Here is a 27,587-nt window from a genome sequence, read left to right as displayed (position 1 = left end):
CATTCGAACATCTGTCAAACATCGTTTTGCCACACGTCTGCTTTCATCCTTCTTTTGCCAACTCCATGCTTCGCTTCCATACATAAGGGTTGGAACCCTTATGTCTAATTGTATAATGCAGTGTTACCCACTGTGGGACATCACGCTTTGGAGATGGGACACGATGGCAATTGTCAACTATTCCACATGTAAATTCAGAGTATAATATGCTCATTCACAACTAAATATACCCATGTGCATACAACAATTTCATCGACCATCATTTTTGTGTAAGGTAGTATTTTACGAAAATGGCGCTATATAAATTATTTAAATTTATTATTATTATTTTACTGGCAATACCGATTATCAAAGTTTAACAGCTTCTTCATTTGGCTACATGTGTGACCAAGGCCTGCTCCCTGTTGCAAAACACATACCCTTAATGTCTCTAGAGTAATATTATTTTATTTTTACATATTTCAATTCTTTACCATTAATAAATCAGCACTATCTTATTATTTATCTCTTATAGCTCATTGCAAAATGATTGGTCAACCAAAATCACACGTAAAAAATGTCAGTACACGGAGAAATTTTTAAAATTGGATTTATATTTGCATATCAAAGAAATAATTGCATATCAAAGCATACCAAGACATCAAATTCATCATTATTTTTTCAAATCAAATTGGAAAAATTCTGTAAATGTCTACTCTATTCTAACCCTTATCCGCACCCGATGGTGCATAGGACACTGCATCATATAAACGCAGTGTTATCTTGATCGTTAACACATGAGGGTGATCAGCCCTCCGCTTCAGGTACCAGTCCAGGGTTATATTGAATAAATATTAGAGTGAAAAAATCACTTATATTTATTTTACCCCCCCTGGGAATCGAACCTGGGACATCCAGAATGGTGACCGAGAGTGCTGACCTTACACTATGAAGGTGGAAAACTGACATTTAACACATTTCGGACGGGTGTCTGTAAATGTGCTCGATTAAAAATTGAGCATTTGGAATTGCAGATCCTTTTCCTTTTAATGTTGATAAGGCTTTTTATGTTTTAAATGCCGTTTTTTGAGTTACAAATTTTGCAACTTTTGCGAGTACAATTGAATTATTTGGTAGGTATGCGACGTGGTAGCCGAAGTGGCGAGGAACCTTCTGGACGATGATGGTAACAACCAGTGGCCCGAGTTCCTGCAGTTTCTCTTCCAGTGCGCCAGCGCTCCGGATCCACATCTCAGGGAAGCTGCTCTCCGAATGTTTACGTGAGTTATTCTCATATCACTGCAGGCTCCATGACGTCTCTTATCGGCTTTTCCACCAGCAGTTTAAACTAATGAGAGAATTTCAATATCAGTTTACGAAAATGGTAATAGAAATTGTCCACATATGGAGAAAAAACTTTTTTTTTCCAATCATCTACTGTGGTGTATGAACAAATTACGGACGGGTGTTTTTTTATGCTTGGGGATCACTGGCAACGGGATTCGATAATTGTGTACATATAGTTAAGACTTTAACAATGAGATTGGTTCATAATATTCATATAAAAACATCAAATAATAATTTTTTTCTGACTTAGAAATGAGGCCCGGGCTGAAGGTAAAAATAGCCTTCCCGTCCTTAAGCATTAATTGACCAAACGGGTAGAAATACCTTTCCTGTCCTTAGTGTGTTAAACCATTGAAAAAATAGTTCTTAATACATTGTTGTCAGGCGGTTTTTTCATCAACCCCTACTCTAATTATACAACCCTAATACTAGACAGTCTGCCGCCCGAACCTCAGTATACTAATCACAAGTAACCGCAAACCCGATTCCCATCTGTACAATGTTTTGTGGTGTCTCTCGTGCACTATCAGCAGTAAGCAAATAGAACGCTTATTAGCGTTTCCCTCTCTACCAACAGTATGTAAAACATGCTTCTTAGCGTTTCCCGCAACAATGTGTTAACTAATTAAAAAAAATAATAATAATATTTTCATAAAAAAATTCAAAATTATATTTTTACTCAAAGATTTTTAAAGGGATCAAAACAATGCAAGTTTTTTTCAATTGTATTTTTAATTTTTGTTGAAGATGCAGAAAATGACATGCAAGATTAAGGAGTCAAGCTAATTAGCATTGTAGGTTCTTTACCCGCTGTGTTGATACCTTGCCCACATTTGTTATTAAAATACCTTTTTTTGCGGTAGTGAAAGAAAATAGTACCAGTCCAGGGTGAGATTAAATAAATATGACAGTGAAAATCACCCATATTTATTTTGACCCCCCTGGGAATGGAACGCTGGACCTCCAGCGCAGTAACTAAACGCGCTGACCACTACACTACGTAGATGGATTTTTTTACTGTAATGTAAAACATGAATCCAATACACATTTTATATACTGGCGGGGTTGTATAATATATTTGAATTTTTTTTAAATTTAGATCCGTGCCTGGAGTGTTTGGGAACTTCCAGAACCAGTATCTGGACGTGATAAAGCAGATGCTGAGCGCGTCGCTGCAACCCGACGCGGAGTATGCGGTGCGCTTCCAGGCCGTGAAGGCTGTCGGCGCATTCATCGGCTCACACGACAAGGAGCCCAACATACAGAAGCACTTTGCCGACATCCTTCCTAATATGATGCAGGTAATGAGTGTTGTCTTGTGACAACTTATTAGATCTGATAGTGTTCCATTCCCCACTCTACCACAGCTTGCCACTGTTTTAAAAAAACGTGTATTTAAAAAAAATAATTTGATGTTTATTTTATTTCTTTTTATGTTAATGAAGAAAAAAAAACAGAAATAATTTAAATTGACAATTTAGAAAGACGAATAATACAAATACTAATTTTTAGACACAAAATTAATGATTTTTGAATATTTTTTTTGAAATGTATTTTAGTGGGAATTTTTATTTAATGAAATCCTTAAAAAAATCTTCTTCTTTGAACCTTTATCCGCACCTGTTGGTGCATAGGGCACTGCATCATATAAACAGTGTTATCTTCATCGTTAACACATGAAGGAAAGGTAATTAGACCTCCGCTTCAGGTACCAGTCCAGGGTAATATTGAATAAATATTGGAGTGAAAAATCACTTATATTTATTTGACCCCCCCCTGGGAATCAAAACCGGGACCTCCAGTACGGCAACTGAGCGTGTTGACCATTACACTACAGAGGCGGACATAAATGACTGAATTTCTAAGAAATTTTGAAATGATGTATTACTCTTTTTATCTGAAAACCATAATTACAAAAATAATGATTTTTTTTATTATTACATATGGTTAAAAAAAGTTTTATTTTTATTTTCAATCATTTCTACTCACAATCTTAAAATTAAAAACGCAGAGTTCTCCAATAAAGAGACTGCAAAAAGAGCTCATATCATCTGCCTGGCATCTTTTTTTAATGTAATAATCTCTTCCAATATGCATACTTGATCTTGATACCTTCAAAATACATGGAGGTATCATAAACTGTATGCTAGATCATCTCGTCAAGCAATTAGCATTGCGGGTCAACTATACCCACCAGTGTCAGTATCTTGCCTACACGCCCCCTCCGACACTGCAGCACTTGCGTCGGAGCTAGTTGACCATTTTCTAACGGGCCAACCTTGTCTGCAGGTCATTGTGGCCAGTATGGAGCAGCAAGACAGCGACGACGCTCTCCTGAAGGTGCTGATTGACCTGGCCGAGACCGCTCCCAAATTCCTGAGATCGCAAATGCAGCCCATCTTCCAGCTGTGCATTAAGGTAATTATCATACCCAACATTTTGAGTGCAATTGCACAAAACGTTTTAACGTGTCAACCGGGCGGCCCGCTGTCCAATTACGCAACTTGTAACGGGCGCGAATACTGATTCACTCCGTGTCTTAAATTCATGTCGAGACATGTCGGCTGTCCAAACTTAAAACACAGTAAGGGACATTTTTTTGTGGTACGTTTTTTTTGCATTTTTGGATTAAGTAGAATCTACTTAGTCCAAAAATGCAAAAAAAAACATACTACAAAAAAATGTCCCTTACTGTGTTTTGAGTTTGGACAGCCGATGTATGGATGACTAATACCTTTGTTGTTCGAAAAATATCCGTCCATATATATAATATAATAAACATATTATTTCAAGGACGTATTCATATGTCCTACCCGTACCCGATCTTGTTTACGTTTGACGTATTTATGCGTCCCGCCCTGTCAACAGGTTAAACAAGTATTTACTTGTTTAAAACATTTTGAGTGTGTCCAAATACTTGTTTACAACATTTTGAGTGTGTCCAAATACTTGTTCACAAAATCTGGATTATCTCCAATTACAGGAGTTATTTTCATATTATTTTTTGACATCTCATTAAAGATGAAGAAGAATATGAAATATTCAAGAACAAGGTTTCTAAATTGGTTCATATATATAGAACTTCCAAGAATTTGAGTAGTGTGGTTGTCAATAATGGGTAGAATTGGTGAATGTTACACGTGTGTAAAGTGATCACTTAAACCAGCCTATGACGGTCGTCAGCCCCGTAAATGCCCAGACTTCCATATTATTCTTCATCTTTGATGAGATGTCAAAAAATAATACAAATACTTGTTCAATAATCTGGATTATCTCCAATTATAGGAGTTATTTTTCATATTATTTTTTGACTTCTCATCAAAGATGAAGAAGAATATGGAAGTCTGGACATTTACGGGACTGACGACCGTCATAGGCTGGTTTAAGTGATCACTTTACTCACGTGAAACATTCACCAACTCTACCCATTCTACCAATTGTGAATGTTGCATGTGTGTTATGTGATCACTTAACCCGCCATAAGCCCTGTAAATACCCAGACTTCTGTATTCCAATGTTGCATTGTATGCATATGTATAGGGGTGAGTTTAACGGGTGTGCGGTTGCAGGTGTTCAGCGACACGGAGTGCGAGGACTCGACCCGGCAGCTGTGCCTGGAGGTGCTGGTGACGCTGAGCGAGTCGGCACCTGCCATGGTGCGGCGCCAGGCCCTGCCGCAGGTGGCCGCGCTCACGCCGCTCATCCTGCAGACCATGGCCGACCTGGACGACGAGGACGACTGGGCCGTGCAGGACGAGATCTCCGACGAGGATAATGACAGGTACCATCCTCACAAGACTGTCCGAACACTGTTCGGGTTATAAGTACGGCAGAACGGGGCTACTTGAACTTTGATGTGTTACTTGAGCTCAGTACAAAAAATATTTAGACTGTGGTATTGATCGAAGTATCGTGACAATAAGTGTCAACTGTCAGGGAAACAATTAGTCATGTCGATATGTTCATTATTGTAGACCAAATACAGATTTAAACCTTTTTTTTGTACTGGGCTCAAGTAAGACATCAAAGTTCAAGTAGCCCCGTTCAGCTGTACAAAAAAAAAATCGGTTATAAACACATCAACTATGGACTGTCTTCTTCTACACCCTTATCCGTGGTGCATAGGGCACTGCATAGTATCAATGCAGCGTTATTTTGATTGTTATTTGCATGAAGGCAAGTTGATCAGTCCTGCGCTTCTTATACCAGTCCAGGGTGTAAAATCATCCATACTTATTTTGACCCCCCTGGGAATCAAACCCAGGATCTCTAGCACGGTAGCCAAACGCGCTTATCAGTATTCTATGGAGGAGGATAAATGTGCAGTAGATAACCTTGATTTAACCTTAATTTCATTAATCGATAAACTTAATTAGTAGATAACCTCAGTTTCATTAATCGATTTGGCAGTCAGCTTGCAGTAGTATCTATCCAGTATTGTATTTATAAATGTGTGTTGAAAATAATGTGGAATGCATCGAAACACAAATTGAGTTGCGACAACGCATAATTTTACATTATATTGTTAATACAGTTGATGAATGTACTTTTGGGTTACAAATTGGAGAAGCTGGCTCAAATATTGTCTGCAGATGAAGAAGAATACGGCTCTGGCTAAGTCTGGGCATTTACAGGGCTTACGACCGTCATAAGCTGGTTTCAGTGATCAGTTTACAAAAAAAAAAAAAATTATAAGTAAAAATTAAAAAATCAATAAACAACATAATATTAAAGAGTAGTTGTCGCTCTGCAGCAACAGCGTGGTGGCGGAGTCGGCGCTGGACCGCATGTCGTGCGCGCTCGGCGGCAAGACCATGCTGAGCCTCATCATGGCCTCGGTGCCCGCCATGCTGGGCTCGCAGGATTGGCGGCAGCGCCACGCCGCCCTCATGGCCGTCTCCTCCGCCGGCGAGGGCTGCCACAAGCAGATGGAGCAGATGCTGGACGAGATCATGGCCGGAGTCCTGCGCTTCCTCTCCGATCCGGTAACTAAAAAACTATATTCAAATCAATCACGGATATCCAGGGTCTACTTAGTTGTAGTTTATGAGGCGAATGTAGTTGAAAAAAGGAGCAGAGGAAGATCGAGAAAAACTTGCAATACTTGAGAGCAGTCAGGTTAGGAGTCGAAATAATCGGCGGGTATGTATGAGGATATGCATGAACGTGGAAGAAGGGAAGAATGTTTCCAAAGACAGAGTGGTGTGGCGTTCTCTTCTCTCTTGTCTACCCCTGCGTAGAAGCGGCGTGATGGTTGGTTAGTCAGTTACTTAGTTGTATATTTTATTTAAAGAGAAAATAAAAAATAAAATTTGTGACAATTGTTTCAAAACACTTTATAAAACAAAGCCTTTCCCGGCTACTTATCTTCACCAAACATCCATCTACTTTGCACGTAATTTCTTAAACCTTTTAATGCCTACCTGTTTTTTTAAATACATATCTTTTTTTAAAATTTTAAAATCAGAAGCATATTGTTATTTGATTGTGTCTTCATTTAACATTGGAGATTCAGAAAACGATATGCAAGATAAAAAGTCGAGCAATTAGCATTGCAGGTCCTTTTTACCCACCAATGTCAGTATCTTGACGACACCTTGAACACATATTGCTAATAACGCCCACAATACATTGCCCTCTACACAATGTTAATACGCTCTTTTCTTCCCCCAGCATCCGCGAGTGCGTCACGCCGCCTGCAACGCCGTCGGTCAGATGTCCACCGACTTTGCTCCCATATTCGAGAAGAAATTCCACGATAAAGTTGTGCCCGGACTGCTGATGGTTCTTGATGATAGCGCCAATCCTCGTGTTCAGGTAAAATAATCATTCTATTCATATGTTAGACCCTGTTGGCTTGAATCCGCGTGTCTCGAGATACATGGGATTGACATTAGGTGGACAGTCACTTCTCATGTGTACTCATCATGTAAAGCATTTTATCCCAAACTCTTCAATTTATATTTTTATATAATTAATTTAATGGCTTCGACTATCAAAGTACGCATGTTTTTCAATAGCATTTTCAATTATTTGTTGAAAATTCAGAAAATAATATGCAAGATTAAGGAGTCAAGCTAATTAGCATTGTAGGTTCTTTACCCACTGTGTTGATACCTTGACCACACTTACAATTACTATGTTACTTTATTTTTTTTATTTCGTTGTTAATACAATAAATGAAAAAAAAAATATCCATAATATCGCAATATAAATTATCGATACAGTGTTATCAATACTCGCTCAGTCCACCCTGCCTCCTGACAATAGGACTCGAGTGTCCTTGTTAATTGGTCGTTTTCGCGCACGTAGCACGCTCATCACAAGTGTCGTCGCGTACGCAGCACGCTCATCACAAAACATAAATGAGTAATCAATACCGTGTAATTAATACTATGCTCCAGTCCATCCTGCCTCCTGACAATATTACTCAGCTTCCTTGTTAATCTCATCACTCAATGTTTGTAAAATATTCACACAAATCTTCATAATTACATTATGCAGCGACATCTCATGAATTAATTAGATAATATTCTGTTTAAATATTTAAATAATAGACACAAAAAGAAAGCCCAACAAGATTCATGTGTCAAGCATGTGAAATCTCTTTGTGCTTATCTCCTTGTTTTAAAATATATATTATCTCAAGTTTCTGCCTATCTAAACATAATGTAAACAATTATAATAGGGTTCAAGAATATCATATGCATAAAAAATATTAATCTCTTAAATATAACCAAGTGTTGGTACAGTCAAGCGCTGGCTTCAGTTAATCTTACTCAGTGCTCGAGAAAGATGGCAGCTTCCGACACAGGAGTGAGTTTGTCCATATTGAGATTTTTGTTCCTCTTTTATTATCATAAATGCATGCGTTTGGAACTCTTTTGCTGAGAAATAATAATCTTATAAAGCAAAGAATTAATAATTTTATAATAATCTTATACATGGATAATTATCATAATAGAATTGAAAATTGTACATATGTTTATTACATATAATTATAATTGGACTAAATGTTTAAAGTACATTATCACTGCACAGCCGATGACAAGAGTTATATATGGATATTTATTTTTTTGTGTATCCATAATTTTTGTCTAGCAACGGATAAGAAAATAATGAACATGTGTTTTGTGCATGATTTTGACTAAATAGCACTAAGCTCAATATTTAATGTACCTTATACGTATTTTAATATAACAGTTGTGATAAACTTAATTTGATAAACTACAAATATTTTATCAAATATTTTCAATATTTTTTTGTTTTTTATGAATAAATTTTGAAACAACAATATATGTATCTAACAATACCGTCTATTATACGCTACTGGGTATAGTGAATACTACACATAAACTTTCATCACTAAATATCAAGTAGTTTCAAAGGTGTAACGATTTATACACAAATTTATAATTGTTGCAAAATAAACATTAAAAAATAATCCCAGCTCTTGGCACTAATTAGCGTGCAGATCCGCCTGACAACAATTTGTTAAAGTGGGTTGATTTTTCTTCTTCTAACCCCTTTCCACACCCAATGGTGCGTAGTGTACTGCATCGTATTGATGCAGTGTTATTAAGATCGTTACTTACATGAAAGCAAGGCGATCACTCCTGCGCTTGGACCAGTCCAGGGTAATATGAAATAAATATTAGATTGTAAAATCACTAATATTTATTTTCACCCCACCTGGGAATCAAACCCGGGACCTCCTGCACGGTAGCTAAACATGCTCGCCATTACACCACGGTGTCGGACATCCAACTGTGCTTCAGATACCGGTCCAGGGTAATATGAAATCAATTTTACGTGGAAAATAATTTAAAATGGACTTTTCTTCAGGCTCATGCGGCCGCCGCTCTGGTGAACTTCAGCGAGGACTGTCCCAAGAACATACTCACGCAGTACCTGGACCCCATCATGAACAAGCTGGAGCACATCCTCACCACCAAGTTCAAGGAGGTACGTAACTCCCTGGGGAAGCCGACAGCCGAGACGCCCCCAATGTTTCGTTAGTAATGGAATACACCCGACGTGGTCCCATGACTTCCATAACATTGGAACATTAACATTGCCCAGTTCTGGCCCTGTCATGTTTTATGGCACCGCCGGCTCTACTGAGCATTGACAATATTTGCATAACAAAACTCATAGTATTTTCATTTTTCTATAATATGTCCTGATAACAGGCGCCGTGGCGTAGTTGGGTAGACGCTCGACTGCAAAACTGGCGTCGCGAGTTTGAATCCCGCCAAGTCCAAAATAAATTCAAGAAAATTTTCAATTGATCTGGGTGTTTGTGATGTATTTTTCAGATTTACCTTCCTTATCATTACTATCCTACTTGCAGACAAGCCTCTGATAGAGGCTTTGCGGGTTATTAAAAAAAATTCAGTATGTAGGATGATATGGGCATATTCAAAGTACATTTATGGAAAATTTAAAAATTCAAAAACCCTTTTTGTACAAAATGCATTTTGTAAGATAGTCCTTAACTTAAAATTTGTTTTAACTATCATAATCTAACTTTGACGCTTTTCTATTTCAGTTGGTCGAAATTGGCACCAAGCTAGTATTGGAACAGGTGGTAACAACCATAGCTTCAGTGGCTGACACCGCCGAAAAGGAGTTTGTCACCTATTATGATCGTTTGATGCCCTGTCTCAAGTACATCATAATGAACGCCAACACCGACGAGCTGAAGATGCTGCGAGGGAAGACCATCGAGTGTGTCAGTCTTATTGGTAAGTCCACCTTATTGTCAGATAGTCCTCACCTACTATTCAGCAGAGAAAATAATGAAAGATCCCAGGTTAAACAATATTTCCTTACAACGATTTTTCATTCAATGTACAATAGTTTTTTTCTTTTGCAGTAGTTTTCATTTTGGTATGGCAAAATTAACACATTGTTGTTGGGAAGTTTTTTCATCAACTCTGACCCCAATTAGTATACTAATCAGGGTCGTATACTAATCACAAATAACTGCAAACCCAATTCCGATCTGTACAGTATTTTTTGGCTTATCTCGCGCTCTACCGAATGTAAGCAAATAGAACGCTTATAAGCATCTTCCGCGCTCTACCAACACCATGTAAAGGATGCTTTTAAGCGTTTCGCGCAAACAATGTGTTATGAATCATTATATCCTAAAATTTTAATTAAAATTAATATATACTTCTACTTCTTCCTTTATCCACACCCAATGTTTCATAGGGCACTGAATTAAATTTATGCAAATCCTGCAAACAATGTATTAAGAATTCTTCTTTATGAGCCCTCTGACCTCCATTGCTGGATATAGGTCTCTTCTCCTTTCTGTTTTCTCCGGTTGGTTGCTGCTTGCAGCCAGTTTCTACCCCCCACAGCGACCATGTCATCGGACCATCCGTATTGACACACTATCTGCGGACGGATTCGCGCTCATAATAGAGATAAACATCTCTGAAAAAAAGTGATAACATTTAACCATACTGTATACATCGATATGAGATCAAAAGATACCGCAAAAGTCATGCGTAAAAATAACTTACACGCAATTTACGACGAGTCAAGTGAAAAGCTAAAATTACCCTTCCCGCCGAACACCGCTAGTCGAGTGAAACGGTAAAATTACCCTTCTCGCAGATAGTGTGTTAAGATCTAATGACCTTTTACTGTATACATTTTTTAATGAATGGTTACCTTTGATTTGCAGGGCTGGCCGTGGGCGAGGAGAAGTTCATGCGCGACGCCTCGGAGGTGATGGACCTGCTGCTGAAGACGCACACTGAGGGAGACCTGCCCGAGGACGACCCGCAGACCACCTACCTCATCTCCGCCTGGGCCAGGATATGCAAGATCCTAGGTGAGTCTTTCCGAACCCTACTTGCCCTGCCGGCAGACTACCAATCCTCGTCAGTGCCATTGTCCACATGACTTTGCCACTTCCTAAAGATTGGGATATTATCATGCGTTTTAAGTCTCCTATATTTTAGCCCGTTGAATATCGGAGTATTTTTATAAAAAAGTTACGCAAACACTTTATTTTTCTAAAACTAATGTTGATAGTTGTTTGTTATGTGAAAAATTTACTTAGTTTGTGCCAATTTAAAGATCTGTTTTGATTGGATAATAAAAAGATACCAACATATTACCGGGATATCAAAAAAAAAACTAAATATTAATCTATTTATTTTTAATCTGTCAAGCAGGGCACTCTAAAAACATTGAGCAAAAGTGTGAACTGTTCTTCTGTATATATTAGTTATATTTTGTGAATCATATTAAAAGATTCCAAAATATCATATCGATGTTGATGATGTGCCTATTTGGCCAATTTTAGGACGTTTTTATTTTTTAAGCCGCTCATTTCATTTCTGCCAGCAAATTATTTAAATTTATTTTGATTGAAACCCGTTGCCTCGTCCACACCCCCGATGTTTTAATATTGTAATGATTTTCCAGGCAAGAAGTTTGAGCAGTACCTGCCGCTGGTGATGCCTCCGGTGATGCGTATGGCCGCCATCAAGCCCGAAGTAGCTCTGCTAGACAATGACGATCTGGAATCTATCGAGGACGACGTGGACTGGCAATTTGTCAATCTCGGGGAGCAGCAAAACTTTGGCATCCGAACTGCAGGTAATAACATATTCCGCTTTCTTCTTTTAACACATCTAACAGTACATCTACAAGTCTAGAGTACCGTTCAACCAGTTCCCAGTTACGGAGTGTGACTCAGGCAAGGAGTTTGCATTGTAATGATGACCTCGAGTGCTTCTCAGGAAAATCATATTCCGACTTCTCGGTATTGAATATATCAAATATTTATTTTATTGACTTACCCGAGCGGTGTTCGGGCAGTCTTGTTTCGACTTGTTTTTGACGATTTCTCACACCGGCAAGTTTTATCGCCAAAATTCGACTGTTGAGTGGTTAATAGAAATCTTTATTATTTCTTGTAGGCAAGGAAATACTATCCAAGGGCCGGTTGCATCAAAGTTTGTATAAATAAAGTTTAAAGTCGAAAATTGGATGGCATAAGCATTATTTTAGTTTAAAGTTAACAGTGTTTCTTAGTTTAATTAGCATAACACGATACTTTTGACGGATGTAACTTTATACTAACTTTTAACGCCCTGTCACAGCTGGCTAAACAAAAGTATCCGACTTCTCTTGTGCATCCCAATCAGCATAAAATAAACTTTCATTTATGTATAGTTTGTATTTTTAATTTAAGTTTTTCGTCGCAACCGGCCCTGTATGATAAAAACTAATGCTAATGGAACTCTCGAAAGTTAAATCAAACAACGAAATTCCCACTTTCCTTATACAATCTGATCCGCAGTGACGTTTAGAAAGTAATTTGTATTATACATATTTTGTCGACTAAATAACAAAACCACTGAATAAAATGTGTAATTTAAATAAATTTAAGAAAAAAGTTTCTTCAGATTTTTAACCGGATCCACGCGGCTCGCATAAGCGTTTGTGTTTTTACAAGACATGCCTCATACGCGGCTGACATAAGCGTTTGTGTTTTCACTTTGCTCCAAGTTTCGAACCTCAGTTCAACTTGGAGGGATTTTTTCATGGTGTGGAACTTTGGATAAAATAATACGTCAATCCTCGGCCTTATGACATCTGTTGAAATATCTGACTAATAATTTGTAATATCACAAGGATAAATAAAACAACAGATCCCTGATTTTTCTTGCGGTCGGTAATTAGTCCGCGCCATAATCATGCCCTATATCTGTCTCACTCTCGACGCTACGCATCGCCAGTGGGTAAGAGTGACACACGATGCGTGCTTTGATTTATTTATGTTACGATCTAATTTGTTTATATTACGATATATTTCAAGAATAATGTGACACACGTGTATTATAGAGTACCAAAAAGGCACAATGAATCCCATTGAACGTTTTTGTTTAGGAAAATAAATCGTTTCACAACTAAATACATGATAAAAGTAATAATTTAAAAAACGGCAAAATACAGCCGCGCACGAGCGTCTCTTAGGAACAAAGTTAACGCGTTTAAAAGGTTAACATTCTCACAGTACTTTTATTTCTGACTTATACTTTAGTATAATATAAAGATTTTTGTTTGATTATATTGTTGGGAAGACCAGAATTTTATATTCTTTTGAATTGTGGCAATTTTTAAAATTATAGCTATGAATTTGAATAATGATTGACAAAATTAAAAAAAAAACATTTGGGTGCTATAAATCCTCTTTTCTGAACAGCATCTATCACTGCATGAACTACTGCCTTGTATCAGTGCAGCTTTATTTCCATCGTAAATTACATTAAAGTAAAGTGATTATTTTTCCCTATAATTATCATACAAGAATATAACTGACAACCTTAAGATCTTTAACAGACAACACTTTCAAAAGGGGGAAGTCCTCTTGAAGTGTTCCACTGTTCAGCTGTGGCACAGTCTTCCTATGACGCTGTCACTTCCTAAACTTTGGAATAGTAACGAGCGATGCACATTCTGCATTAGTCGCATCATTTGACTTTTGCTAGCTTGTACAAGTCGCTGACATAATTTTTTATCCAGTTATGTTTTGTCCAGTTATCTTATATTTTTTATCCAGTTATCCTTTGATTTGATATGTTTTAGAATAGGATGGTGTCTTTCTCCTCAATGATTGACTAAAATCATAATTTCATTAGTCTTTTTATGTTACTGTTAAAAATGACATCTACATTTTCTTCAGTGTTCGGTGGCTGAGTTCTATGTGGCATTTATGCGAATATATTCTTGAAATTCCATCCAATTTTGGACATTAAAATGAATAGGTATTTCAAAACAGTGACTCGAGACAATTTTTAGGCCCAATCCAAAGAGTTTGGATGCCTTTATAACTTTTGGCGCCAATAGCTTCCCCCTCTGCTTGTTATTGTCGTTTTTTATTAATTTACTTTGGTATCTTGAGAAGAAAAATCTTTCAGCATGAAACTGTGTTACTGATTTTCTAAAACATTTCTTGTATTATGATAATATTATCTGTCTGTATGTATACTTACATATCGCTCACTCCTTTCAAGAACGTCATAAATCAGAAAACTTGATTTTTCAGGAGAATGTTTTTAAAGTTCAAAAAAACAATACAATGTATGAAAAATAAATATCAAGCCACTTAATGAACTTTTTACTATGCAACAGATTTTTAAAGTAAAACCTGAAAGTTTTTTCTCCATTTAAAAAAAAAATTGTTTATTTAAAAAAATAATTAAACAATACGCTTTATTCAAAATGCAAAACAACACTTTCTGCCCTGTAGCAGGTAAATATTATGTTAAAAATATGCTTTTTTTGCTGGGATACAGTACATTTTCAGGGCATTCCGAAAACATGCACAACTGAAAATTGACGATCTTTGATTTATGACGTTCTTGAAAGGAGTGAGCGATATGTCTTCCATCTGTCTGGCATTGCAATTTGCCTTGTATAAATGGTCACTGTTAATAGAACCGCTAACACTATTGGCTTATGTGTGAATGTAAAATAATTTTGAATCATTTGGTCCAGATTTGGTCATTTTTATTTGGAGTTATTAGTTATTATATTTACGCCAGGCTTATATAGAAGTACCGCCACTGATCGTTAAACACATGAAAGAAAAGTGACCAGCCCTGCGTTTCAGGTCTAGGTCTGGGAACCGAACCCGGGACCTTGAGCACGGTCGCCAAACACACTGACCACTAAAAACAGCATTGTAATCTATTCAACAATAATGTTATTTCTCATTATTTTACTAACGTTGATATAATTTGTCTGAGCAGGGCTAGAGGACAAGGCGTCTGCTTGTGACATGCTGGTGTGCTACGCCCGCGAGCTCAAGGATGGGTTTGCAGAGTATGCGGAGCAGGTGGTGCGCCTGATGGTGCCGCTCTTCAAGTTCTACTTCCACGACGGCGTGCGCACTGCAGCCGCCGAGTCCCTCCCCCACCTCCTGGAGTGCGCGCAGATCAAGGGGCCTGTCTTTCTCGAGGTGAGGACTGTTTAAATCTGTCTCTGATTACCCGGGCTGACAATGGTATCCAAAGTCGCCTCTAAATTTCCATATGTGAATCGTATACAGTAAAACCTTAATTTTAGTTCCTCATTTTGTTAACGCTTTTTACTCACGGTATTTATTTATTTAAACTAGATTTATTTATTTAAAGAGATAAGTACATTGGCGAGCCTATTCCTAAAAAGCAATATCTTCCAACCAACCAAAAACAGACAAGTGATATTGGTCAAAACGTTTGATACCATATATAGCTGTTTGCAATCAGAGGGTAGATAGTACTAGAACATAAAAAAAAACATGAATTACAAATTGATGATAAAAAGGAAGGCAGGGGAAATAGAGAGTTTATTTATTAAAATACCTACAAATATTGAGTTATGAATAAATATTTTTTTTTTCAATTTAAGTTTTACTTAGTATAACTATTTCTTTAAATCTGTTGTGATACGTGTTTCGATGCATTCTGCATAATTTACAAACACCGTATGTGAAGTTAATTCTAAATTTTAGAGTTGTGTCCTAGATTTTAAAAATAGTGGTATTTACTAAGTAAAACTTAAATTAAAAATGGATAAATTTTACCAAAAATGACTGCCGAATCAATTAATGAATTCAACGTTAAGACTGGGTTTATTGATTTAGAATGTGATTTAAAAAATTATTTTTTAATCCTCATCCTCACCCAATGGTACTTCTTTTGTCAATCTATAGGAATGTGTGAAGATGAGATTTTATTTTACATAGGCTTCTGTGTTTTTTTTTTTTACTTATAAATTGTGTGTTATTCGCAGGGTATGTGGGCGTATATCTGTCCAGAACTACTGAAGGCTATCGACACGGAACCCGAACAAGAAGTCCTCATTGAACTTCTCTACAGCTTAGCCAAGGTACTTTACATACCATTACTTTGTGTCTTACATACCATTACTTTGTGTCTTACATACCATTACTTTGTGTCTTACACTCATACCATTACACTGTATTACTGGTAAGTTTTGAAAATAGGTGCCTGATGCGAATACTGGGTGAAAAGTATTATGACTTCGTCAGGAATGAGGACGTGAGGAGAAGTACCCAACAGCCCCTCATACTGGAAGTCCTGAAAAGGAGAAGATGGACAACAAAAGATAAAGATATTCAACTTCCATTTGTAGTGCATAGAGAAACTGGGTGCCGGCTGTCTCACGGACGAAGCCATGTCCGAAGTGTTGAGGATCATCAACAAGCTGATGGAGGACCACTTCCAGAAGGCGGTGCAGAGGCTGGAGAAGCGCAAGGACGAAGACTACGACGAGGTGAGAAGCCTTACTGTCTTATTGGGCTATTTCCACTGTTCGTCAGCGGCATTCTGCTTCTATGGCACTGTCACTTCCTAAACTTTGGAAAATTAAAAAAGCGATTTTTACTCTTCACTAGTCTCCTTATATTGACTTTTGAGAGTGTTACCAATCGCTAACATTTGATTTTATTCCTTCATCTCGGAGACAACAGAGTCGGTTTATACCATAAGGTCCAGTAATTAATAGCCCGCAAATTAATTTTCTTTAAGACAGGTAACATTTAATGTAATTGAATTTCCTTCTCAAAATACAGTTTTTTTTATTGAAAAAATAAGTTTTCTTCAATATAAATATACACCCCTGGACAAAAAAATTTACGAGTCCTCAAAAAAACTAAAATTGACACATAATGAATTATTCTTGATATTTAATTAGTTTTTTTTGTATTGTTTAACATATGTGATGACTACTCGTTACTTCGAGGTTAAAATGAAAGATCTTACTCATGAATTGTACTTAGAAATTGCCATTATATACCAGGTATCAGATTATCCGAACCTTAGAGACCCATAACGGTTCATTTATGATCGAGTGTTTGTGATGGAGTAATAAAAGACATGTAATTTTTTTATTCAAATTTAAGAAGAAGGTTCTAAGCGCTTTATTTTAAATTAAGGTATTTTACATTTAAACATATTTATAACATTTAAAAATATTTAATACTTAGTGAATTCACCTTTATTTTTTATAACATGTAAAATTCTATTATTTAACGAAGCGTAAAGCGAATCTTAAATTTCTGATGTTATTTCTTCTTCCTAAACTTGAATCAAGTTTTTTTTAATTCCTCAATGCTTTTTTTTTTTTTTTTCCCAACTTTTTTTTTCATAATCGCCCATAAATTTTCTATCGGGTTCAAATCAGGACTATTCCCGGGCCACGTCAACGATTTTAAGCCAATTTTATCCTTGTATTCAATGATCTGTAAGAAAAACAATAAATTATTTATCAAGTGGTCTACAAAGTGCACTAAAAAATAAATATTTGTACTCACAGTGCGGGCTCTATGGCACGGCGCCAAATCGTCCTGAAAAATCGGGTCCGCGGTATACTGCGTAATGTCCTCGATTGTTGGAATAAGATGGTTTTTCAGCACTTTTTTGTACTGGATGGCATTCATCGTACCCTGTATAAAATTTAGAGGTCCCAAACCGTACGCTGTCATGCACCCCCAAATCATGACGTATGGTGAATGTTTAACGGTTCGAGGGACGCACGAAGGATGGTATTTTTCCCCAAGTTTTCGTCGAACTATCTTTATGCCGTCTGGACCAAAAAGGTTGAATTTTGATTCATCGGAGAAAATAACATTTTGCCAATCCTCCAAGGTCCAATTCTGGTGCTCCTTCGCCCAATCCAGTCTAGCCTTCTGCATTTTGTTCGTCAGTAATGGTTTCTTTGCGGGACTTCGTGCTTGGAAACCATGCTCCAACTGCCGCCTGAACACAGTTTTTACTGAAAATGTTGATTAGCTAGTAGACTGCACCTCTGCGTGTATTTTAAGTGCCGTTAAAAATCGATCGCGCATAACAATTTTTTTTATTAAGCGATCATCTCGGGCAGATGTCGCGCGCCCCCATCCGCTTCCTTTTTTCCGTTCTATGGATCCAGTTTGTTGGAATTTTTTAAATAAAAACCTCACTGCACCTTCTGAATACCCAACTCGACGAGATATTTTACAATTAGATATGTTTTGTTGCGACAGTGTGATTATTTTGGATTTTATCGCTATCGACATTTGCTTTGCACTTTCCATGATTGTTGTGTTATGTTCCCTCAAACGCGGGTAAAACAAAATTGTTGAGACATTTTCAAATGTAAATATTGTAGAAAGGTGACACAAAGTGTCTTTAATTTATTGAACAAAAGAAAGAGGTATCGATAAAGGATTTCTTAGAAAAAGAGTTCAGTAAAGTCAAGGCGTGCGGTAGCAAGTAAACTCGTAGATTTTTTTGTCCTGCGGTGTACTATATAAAAAATAAAAAAGTCCAATATATATATATATATATATATATATATATATATATATATATATATATATATATATATATATATATTTATTTTTAAATGGGCGTTGAGAGTTGTGAGACTTCTCGCGCAACTAGTCGTTTATTAAATCTATGTTTACGATTAAGGCCATAATGATGCATTTGTTTTTTTTTTCTTTTTAATATTTATTAGTTGCCTTTGCAAAAGTGGGATCAGACCCCCAGGAAGACCACTTAAACAATGGAAGGATAGCTGGTCTTCCACCTCCTAGGAGCGGACCGGAGAATGACAGGACCTAGTCCTAAAAGAAGAAGAAGAGTAGCCTTAGAAAATTCTCCTAACCTTGCCTATTATGTACAAGGATTTATAGCATATTTAGTTTATATGTCTTAAAGATGATAGTGGATGTGTTTAGTTAATAATAAATGAATAATTCACTAGTTGAATGATCCCTCAGACAAATGGAAAATACAATTGGCTCTCTTGTCAGGTTGTGGAGGAGCAGCTGGAGGACGAGGACAGCGACGACGTGTACTGCCTGTCCAAGGTGGCGGACGTGATCCACGCCCTCATGATGTCCTACAAGGGCGCCTTCTACCCGTACCTGGACCAGCTCATCGGCCACTTCGTCAACCTGCTGCGGCCCGAGCGCCCGCCCACCGACCACCAGTGGGGCATCTGCATCTTCGACGACATCATCGAGTTTGGAGGTGACTACACCCCCCCCCCCTCTCCTTCAACTATGAACTTCTATCCCGTTTATACGTTGCCTGAATTACAGATTTAGCAACATCTTATTTTTCTTCTAACCTACACTCAATGGTGCATAGGGCACTGCATCGTATAGAAGCAGTGTTATCTTGGTCGTTGCAACGTCACTCAATATGAAATCAATCCCTCAATTAAGAAAGGTGTATTGATATGGTTATGGCATGTCAAGTGAAGAAAGGATAGTTTATGAGGTGAATGTGGTTGGTAATAGAAACAGAGGAAGACCGATGTTGGCATGATCCAGTTTTTCAAATACTTGAAAGTGATCAGGTCAGGAGTGGGAATAATTGGCGTGTATGTATGAGAAGATGTACGAATGTGGAATAGGCGAATATTGTGTGCAAAGACACATTGGTATGGCATTCTATTTTCTCTGCCTACCCCTGCGGGGAAGCGGCGTGATGATAAGTTAGTTAATTACTCAATATGAAGAGTTAGAAACTTTGTCTGGTGTAATTACTATTACACTCATGATTTTGATTAGAGTTAAAGGGAAAGAGCTTAAACTACTTTCACCTTTAAATTTAGTCTATTTTAAGGTTGATATGCATACAAGTTATTTTTTTATCCATATACAAATACAAAATTGTTTATTGTAGGCCCCGATTGCGTGAAATATCAACAATACTTCCTGGAACCACTCATTGGCTGCATCCTGAACCCGGCTCCGGAAGTGCGACAAGCCGCAGCGTACGGATGCGGAGTCCTCGCTCAGTTTGGCGGGGACCAGTTTGCGGCGGCTTGCGCCCAGGCTGTACCCAGACTTATTGAAGTAAGCACGCTCGATTCTTCTTCGATCGTTTCTCTCATTGCCGAGGATCGTGACCACTTCCTCTGGAACCTCGGATAACACTCCCATTGCGTGCCCAGTGCGGGCCATTGGCGTGCCTGCATTGTGCAGCCCTTAGAGCTCCCGCAACGGAGAGGCCTGTGATCTCTTTCACCTAGTCGGTCTATCGGGTTGGAGATCTACCTTTAGCTCTCCGACCCTGTAGGTCTCAGGTTATGACAAGCCTCTCCAGGTTGTCTGTTGGGCTCATCTCCGATAAATGATTATGACATCCATTATTTTTCTTTTAAAAATAACTCTAGTGGTTTAATATTCCCACAATTTTTAGTTTTCAATTAGCTTCCTTTTTTAATAGTCAAAATTATAATCATTCTTATAAAAATATAAACAAATGATTTAATCTTCTTCTTCTGACCCTTATCCGCACCCAATGGTGCATAGGGCACTGCATCGTATTGACGCACTGTTATCTTGATCGTTGATTATATGAAGCGAAGGTGATCACTGCTGCGCTTCAGGGGCCAGTCCAGAGTAATATTAAATAAATATTAGAGTTTAAAATCGGTAATATTTATTCTCACCCCCCCTGGGAATCGAACCTGGGACCTCCGGCACGGTAGCTAAACACGCTGACCATTACACCAAGGAGGCGGACAATGATTTAATAGTACGCCATATTGTTTAAATTGTATTTTCGGCTAGTATTTGTTGATGATACGGAAAATGATATGCAAGATTAAGGCGTCAAGCTAATTAGCATTGTAGGTTCTTTACCCACTGTGTTGATACCTTGACCACAATTGTTTTTTTTTTTTTTCAAAATAGTTTCTCAAATCTCATAATAGTAAAAACTCTGCGATTCTGAGGGCTGAATTAAAAATTATTTAATTTTTCAGGTAATTAACGAAGCGGACAGTAGACAACCGGCTAAGATAAATGCAACAGAAAACGCCATATCAGCTGTTACTAAAATTCTCAAATATAACTCTACAGCCATCAATGTGGACGATGTCTTGAGGCATTGGTAAGTTTTCTCACACAATTATTATATTCAATTGATGTTTATTGCTAGTCCCTTATTATCGAATGGCAGAAATATAATCCATAAGAAGTTTCTTTCTCAATCTGGAAACATGTGAAAAATAGTTAACGTCGAAATAAGTCATGGTAACCTTGACCCTTTCCGGTCCCCAAAAAAAACACATTCCAATGAGCAAAAATTCATATATCCTCTGCTTCATATACTTTTGTAATAGATGTGAGTGAAAAGTGAGCTTGCATTTTAACTTAATAATACTTACGATGAAAAAAATGTCAAATAACATTCAACATGGACCGGTAAGGGTTAAGGTTAGGAATGGTTAGGTCTACTCGGTTTACTTCAAGTTTTGACATTGATCCGGATGATGTGGCGCACCTAGTTGATTTAGCCTGAATTCTTCAGATTATCCCTTTCCATGATTATAGCTTGCCATATAAAATAATCTATTTTCCCAAACCCCAGCTATTGACTGGACTTGAAACTCACATTTTGCACGGAGACTTTTTAGTCCAAATGCTGAGGATATGCCATCCTCTCGAAGTGTTCCACTGTTCAGCTGTGGCACTGTCTTCCTATGACGCTGTCACTTCCTAAACTTTGGAATAGTAACGAGCGATGCACATTCTGCATTAGTCGCATCATTTGACTTTTGTGAGCTTGTACATGTCGCCGACATAATTTTTTTTTATAAACTACTACGTACAATTTTTTTATTTGTTTAACCTTAAATATAATAAATTGACTATATAGTATTTGAAAATGGTATGCAGGAAAACTTCATAAAGTAAAACCAAGTTCTAATTTTATTGTATAACTTTCCAGTGCAAAGGGTTAAAATCATTTATAATGGAAATTTAACGTTCTGGTGAAGACCTCCTCAAGTGGAGTACTTACGTAATTTATTATGTAATTAAAATATAACTTTGTTTAAAAATCACTTTAAATATTTTATTATAACTTAAATGTCTACCGATTAGTTTCGAAACTAGAAATTCACAAAGTTATTGCTTCAAATATAAATTACATTTATTCTCTCTCGCATCACATCTCTCGCTGGATGATTTCACCATGATAGATATTTGTCCGAGCGTGGATGTAAAAGTTCTGTGTTGTGTGGTGGCAGGGTGACGTGGCTGCCGCTGGTGGAGGACTGCGACGAGGCGCCGCACGTGTACGGGTACCTGGCGGAGCTGCTGGAGGCGCACCACCCGCTGTGCGTGGGCGCCGCGGGCGAGGGCCTGCCGCGCGCGCTCTCCGCCACGGCCGCCGCCCTCTGCGCCGGCACGCTCGCGCCCGAGCTGCCCGCCGCTCAGCGCCTGCTCGCCATCATCAGGGGCCTGCAGGTAAAGATTACATCGCCACATTATGGATATATAGATATTTTTTTATTTTTTATTTATTCAGGAATTGTACAGCTTTACATTTAAAAAAATATATTTAAAGTAAAAAATTGTAACATTAACCTGTTGACTGGGCGGGACGCATAAATACGTCAAACGTAAGCAATATCGGGTACGGGTAGGACATATTAATACGTCCTTGAAATATATGTTGCGCCCTGGAACATCTGTCCCCATAATTACTTAGGTTTACCATCAAACTTTGATGTTGAAGTGTATAGGTTAGTTGCACCTTGGCCAAGTTACAATCCAACTTTGTTTTAGCTTGAGTAAGTTATAATTAAAGTAAAACTTGAAAATTGGTTCTCACTTAACCTGTTAACCGGGCGGGACGCATAAATACGTCCAACGCAAACAATATCGGGTACAGGGAGGACATATGAATATGTCCTTGAAATATATGTTTATTATATTATATATAAACATATATATATCGAACAACAAACATATTAGTCATCCATGCATGTCTCGACATGAATTTAAGACACGGAGTGAATCAGTATTTGCGCCCGTTACAAGTTGCGTAATTGGACAGCGGAGCGGCCAGTTAACAGGTTAATAAAAATAAAGCCAATTACACAATTCCAATATTCCAACAGTAAACGTCCGGTTTGTCCGCCTCCGCAGTGCAATGGTCAGCACGCTCGGTTACCGATCTGGAGGACCCGAGTTCAATTCCCAGGGGAGGGGCCAAATAAATATATGTGATTTTTTCACTGTAATATTCATTCAATATTACCTTGGACTGGTTGGTACCTGAAGCGAATGACCTTTCCTTCTTGTGTTAACGATCAAGATAACACTGCGTTTATATGATGCAGTAAAACATAACAATAAAAAATATTTGCAAAAAGAACTCCACCGACAACACACACAAGGTGGCTTGGTGAGTCTCTGCCAAAAATATTCTATAAATAAAAAATGTTCTTTAAATAAATGTATACAATTTATGTAAATATAAACATAAAATAAAACATGTGCCCTATGCACCATTGGGGGTGTGGATAAGGTTTTGAAGAAGAACAGTAAACACAAATGCGAAAGTCAAACCGAAAGTAAACAAATGAGTGAATACAGCTAATCATAAAACTAAATTAAAGTAGATGTCTTATATATGAATTTGTTATAAAAAGTGTGAGTGAAACGATTAATTAATAAGTTTATTTGTGATTTTTTTTTATTATCAACCTTTCCTTTAGGGCGCTTGTGCACCACATGGAATTTTACTGTTCCACAGTCTGGTTTTTTTTAAACAAAAGCGACTATGACAGTTTAGCGTGATCGAGTTCATGCGCACCGATCTGGAGAAAAAGGGACAGCTGCACAAGCGAGTCATCCGTTTTAGCATGCTTACTGGATTGCCGGACTGTAAAATCCCGTGTAGTGCACAAGGGCCCTTATAGTGCTAAAAACTGCCACACGCAACGGTCATATGTATTTTGTACTCTTACTCTTATAACCCTCATGTACATAAAAATTCACCATCTGGCTCCATAAAATGTATATTCTTCTTCCAACCCCTATACGCACCCCATGGTGCATAGGGCACTGCATCATATCAACGCGGTCTTATCTTGGTCGTTTCAATTGCACGGAGGCAAGGTGATCAGCCCTGCGCTTCAGGTACCAGTCCAGGGTGATATTAAATAAATATGAAAGTGAAAAGCACACATATTTATTTTGACCCCCTGGAAATCGAACCCGGGACCTCCAGCATGAATGGTAGCCAGATGCGCCAACCACGGAGGCGGACAAATTGTACACCATATGAAAATATTCCTAAATGTCGCTTTTATTGATTATAGTTGAAGTTGAAATGTAAAATTTTTGTAATGTTAGCTATAATAAGTTAGGTTAGGTTAGGAATCTGAAAACACGAAAAAAAATACATCCCAAGTAGCTGGCGTAGCGGCACAACCACCCCAAAGGACGACTCGTGCCTTACTAAATGGAGATTGACGGAAATACTATCAGGCCGCGTGCGAGTGTACGCAAAGCATGAGAAGCGTTTGTGTATTGGTGATTCTTTCCCTGATTATTTTTACAAATTATTTATTTCCTTCGCAGCAAATTAATAACTTTGTATTATAATACTTTCACGTGATACATAATTAATTGTATTACGGAGGTGTACAAAAATTCTGAGCCCGTATCTATTATATTTTGTATCGATTTTATTGTTATTAGAGTAGAATTGTAGTAAATACATATCACCGGGAAGGGAAGGTTAATTAGTATTCCACGACTAGGTTATGACATTATATCTTTTCGTGATTAATGTGATAAGTCAACGTGGAAGAGTAACAAGCGGTCACATTCTACATCAGTCGCATGAATTGACTTTTGCAAGTTTGTAACATCCGCTGACAATATTTTTTATTGTATCATTCTTCTATATTGTTTCATTCTTAGGTGTATAGCGTTTCTTTTTTTCACTTGTACCTATGTAAAAACTCATTTATGTGTAAAATCGATGGATTTCATCAGTGTTGACAACTTACGCAGTAAAATTTTGATTATCACGATGTTGCCAGGTGGTGGCAACATCATGACAGTCAAAATTTTACTGCGCAAGTTGGTAACACTGACGAAATCCATAGATTTTACACATTCATATTAATAGCGCATTCATACTTGTAATGTTGTGTAGATTGGAATAGCGAGTTTAATAAAAAATGAATTTCAAATTAGACGACTGAATACTTACTTAGTTATTGAGTGTCATTTAATTGTCAACTGATGTTTTAATTAGTATATGTATTAAAATCAAACACTTTTTTTTTTGAGTCTCTTAATAATATTTTATTATTCAAAAAATAAAAAAAGTGAATTGTTATGGCATTTTCAAACTACTTCTGTTCGTATCATGTCAGGTCCCCCTGACGTCTACTATCACTTAGGATAAATTGTCCTTGTCTTGGGCAGCTCTAAACAGCGCCTCGACAGTCCTGATCCCTGTCCAATCTTGTATATTGTATTATAGAGCCAGGTAATCAATCTTCTGCCCACATCTTGTCGACTTTTATGCTTTATTTATCTATTGATTTTTATAATTAGGTGCAATAGCTCGTACTGCTAAGATTAAATGGATTGAAGGTCCTTAAATAGCTATACAACTCTAGGCACTTTATAATAGGACCCTCAATCCATTTCATCTTCACAGTTGTTTAAAAATGCCATAACAAGGCGAAACAATTGTCACAATTTTTATTTTTGATGGGTTTTCAATAATAAAATACAATTGAGTAGATTTTAAATGTTGAGGTCCTCGCCAAAACGTTACATTTCCATAATAAATGATTTTAGGTAATCAGGAATTCTAGCTTGTAAAATTGTTACATTTTAGTGCGATTAAATGATTTCATATTGGTTTGACACAGGATTGGTCACGTTTTGTCGCATCTTTAATTAAGATTTTGATAGAATACAGTAAACTGAGCAGATTTGCATATAAATGATTTTTTGTGCAATATTGGAAATGTAACATTTTGCGAGGACCTCCACAAATATCAATGTTTGATTTTTATATTTCATACATAAATTAAGATGGATTCTACAAATTGAACACCGAATCTATAAATAGATGTTTGATTTGTTATTTTTTGTATTATTCCAGAGCAACGCAGAACTTTTTGCGGCGTGCGTAACGGCCATGACGCCAGAGCAGCAGCGCGCACTGCACGAGGCACTCAGCGCCCCGCCCCCGCAGACGGCATAGTCGTCTCCACAGCGCTAACCACCTCCCCGCCTTCTGCCTTACTTCCAAGAAGTAAAACAATCAAATCACGCATTAATTACAATTCCCGACTTGTTTTCATCCAACAAGGTATAGAGAGTGTGGCGCGGGAAATGGCGACAAGCTGGGAAAAATTCATCCCGATATCGGCATAACCTCAAAATATGCACTAAATCCGATAATATTTTATTGTAGTTTAAAACATTGGTTTTTCAATATCCGCTTTACATAGCGAGTCGTCGAAAAATACTAAACTCCTCTCTTTTACAAGCACTTCTGACTATCGCAATGTTTCAAAATGATACTTCTCAGGTTGGGAAAGGGTCAATGTGTTGTTTTTATGATGGCTAGAAGTAAATTGAAAATTGTGAGGTTTTAATACAATTTAGAGTAATTTAAAATATCTAAATTTGGATGTAACGAAAGCAATACGTTAAAGGGTTCTTTTTTTGTCGGCATTGACCATTGTTTACGATACGCGAGAATGCGTGATTCCCGCGCAGTCGCGAGATGGGTAAATAAGTCCGTAGGCTAGTTGTTATTATAATGTATTGGATATTGGACCTTGGTAATATTGAAATGTATTACTGTGACTTGTATCGGTGATATTTATTTTTCTACAGATTGTTGATTGTAAAGATTACAAAATTCTGACGAGTTATCAAAAGTGATGTTTTTGGCGGAGCTTCAATATTTTTCTGGCCTTGATTTTTTAAGGTTATTTTTTTATAGCTTTTTGCGACCCATTTGATGGATGAGATTGTTTTTGTGGTGTAGAGTTGCAGTAATATATTTTCAATTTGATAAATCTCTTAATTAATTTCTTATTTATAACCTATATTTTTAAATAATTTTAAAGCAATATTCCCTCATCGTTATGGAAATCCACATCCTCTTAATGTAATTAAAATCATTATGTTTTGTATGTTGCTGTTACGAATAAATGGAAATGAAATTTTGAATAAATATATTTTTATACAATATTTGTGTGTTAAAGTTTTAAAAAAAAATGTAAATAGTGTAACGGCAGCATTCAAATAAATGATTAATCACGCATGTGAAAATATTACTAACATCACTTTAGTTCTACTTATTTTTTCTATCAATTAAAAAAAACATGAATGTATTGTTTATTCGTGTCATTTAACCCATTAAAAATATTCAAACAAAAAAAAA

At 37.2% G+C, this 27,587-nt stretch overlaps 1 protein-coding gene across 1 annotated transcript in view; it reads left to right on the top strand.

Moving 5' to 3' along the window:
* Karybeta3 (karyopherin beta 3) overlaps positions 1–27,587 on the top strand; it is a 31,428-nt gene extending 3,841 nt beyond the window's left edge. The window contains exons 3-20 of the mRNA XM_088263200.1: positions 1,117–1,259; positions 2,426–2,627; positions 3,616–3,744; positions 4,896–5,107; positions 6,080–6,311; positions 7,000–7,143; positions 9,172–9,291; positions 9,878–10,073; positions 11,027–11,176; positions 11,776–11,949; positions 15,111–15,319; positions 16,135–16,230; positions 16,498–16,638; positions 19,163–19,382; positions 20,043–20,215; positions 21,130–21,257; positions 22,399–22,618; positions 26,292–27,587. Of these exons, the coding sequence (XP_088119326.1) occupies positions 1,117–1,259; positions 2,426–2,627; positions 3,616–3,744; positions 4,896–5,107; positions 6,080–6,311; positions 7,000–7,143; positions 9,172–9,291; positions 9,878–10,073; positions 11,027–11,176; positions 11,776–11,949; positions 15,111–15,319; positions 16,135–16,230; positions 16,498–16,638; positions 19,163–19,382; positions 20,043–20,215; positions 21,130–21,257; positions 22,399–22,618; positions 26,292–26,393 (2,991 nt within the window). The 3' untranslated portion in view covers positions 26,394–27,587. The remainder of the gene's footprint in view (positions 1–1,116; positions 1,260–2,425; positions 2,628–3,615; positions 3,745–4,895; positions 5,108–6,079; positions 6,312–6,999; positions 7,144–9,171; positions 9,292–9,877; positions 10,074–11,026; positions 11,177–11,775; positions 11,950–15,110; positions 15,320–16,134; positions 16,231–16,497; positions 16,639–19,162; positions 19,383–20,042; positions 20,216–21,129; positions 21,258–22,398; positions 22,619–26,291) is intronic.

The sequence above is a fragment of the Brachycentrus maculatus genome, unplaced genomic scaffold (genome assembly GCF_059751285.1).
Source record: "Brachycentrus maculatus isolate JH-2025_06_01 unplaced genomic scaffold, ASM5975128v1 h1tg000196l, whole genome shotgun sequence".
Classification (NCBI taxonomy): domain Eukaryota; kingdom Metazoa; phylum Arthropoda; class Insecta; order Trichoptera; family Brachycentridae; genus Brachycentrus; species Brachycentrus maculatus.
Note: the sequence above shows the minus strand (reverse complement) of the source record. Positions and strands in the feature narration are given on the sequence as shown.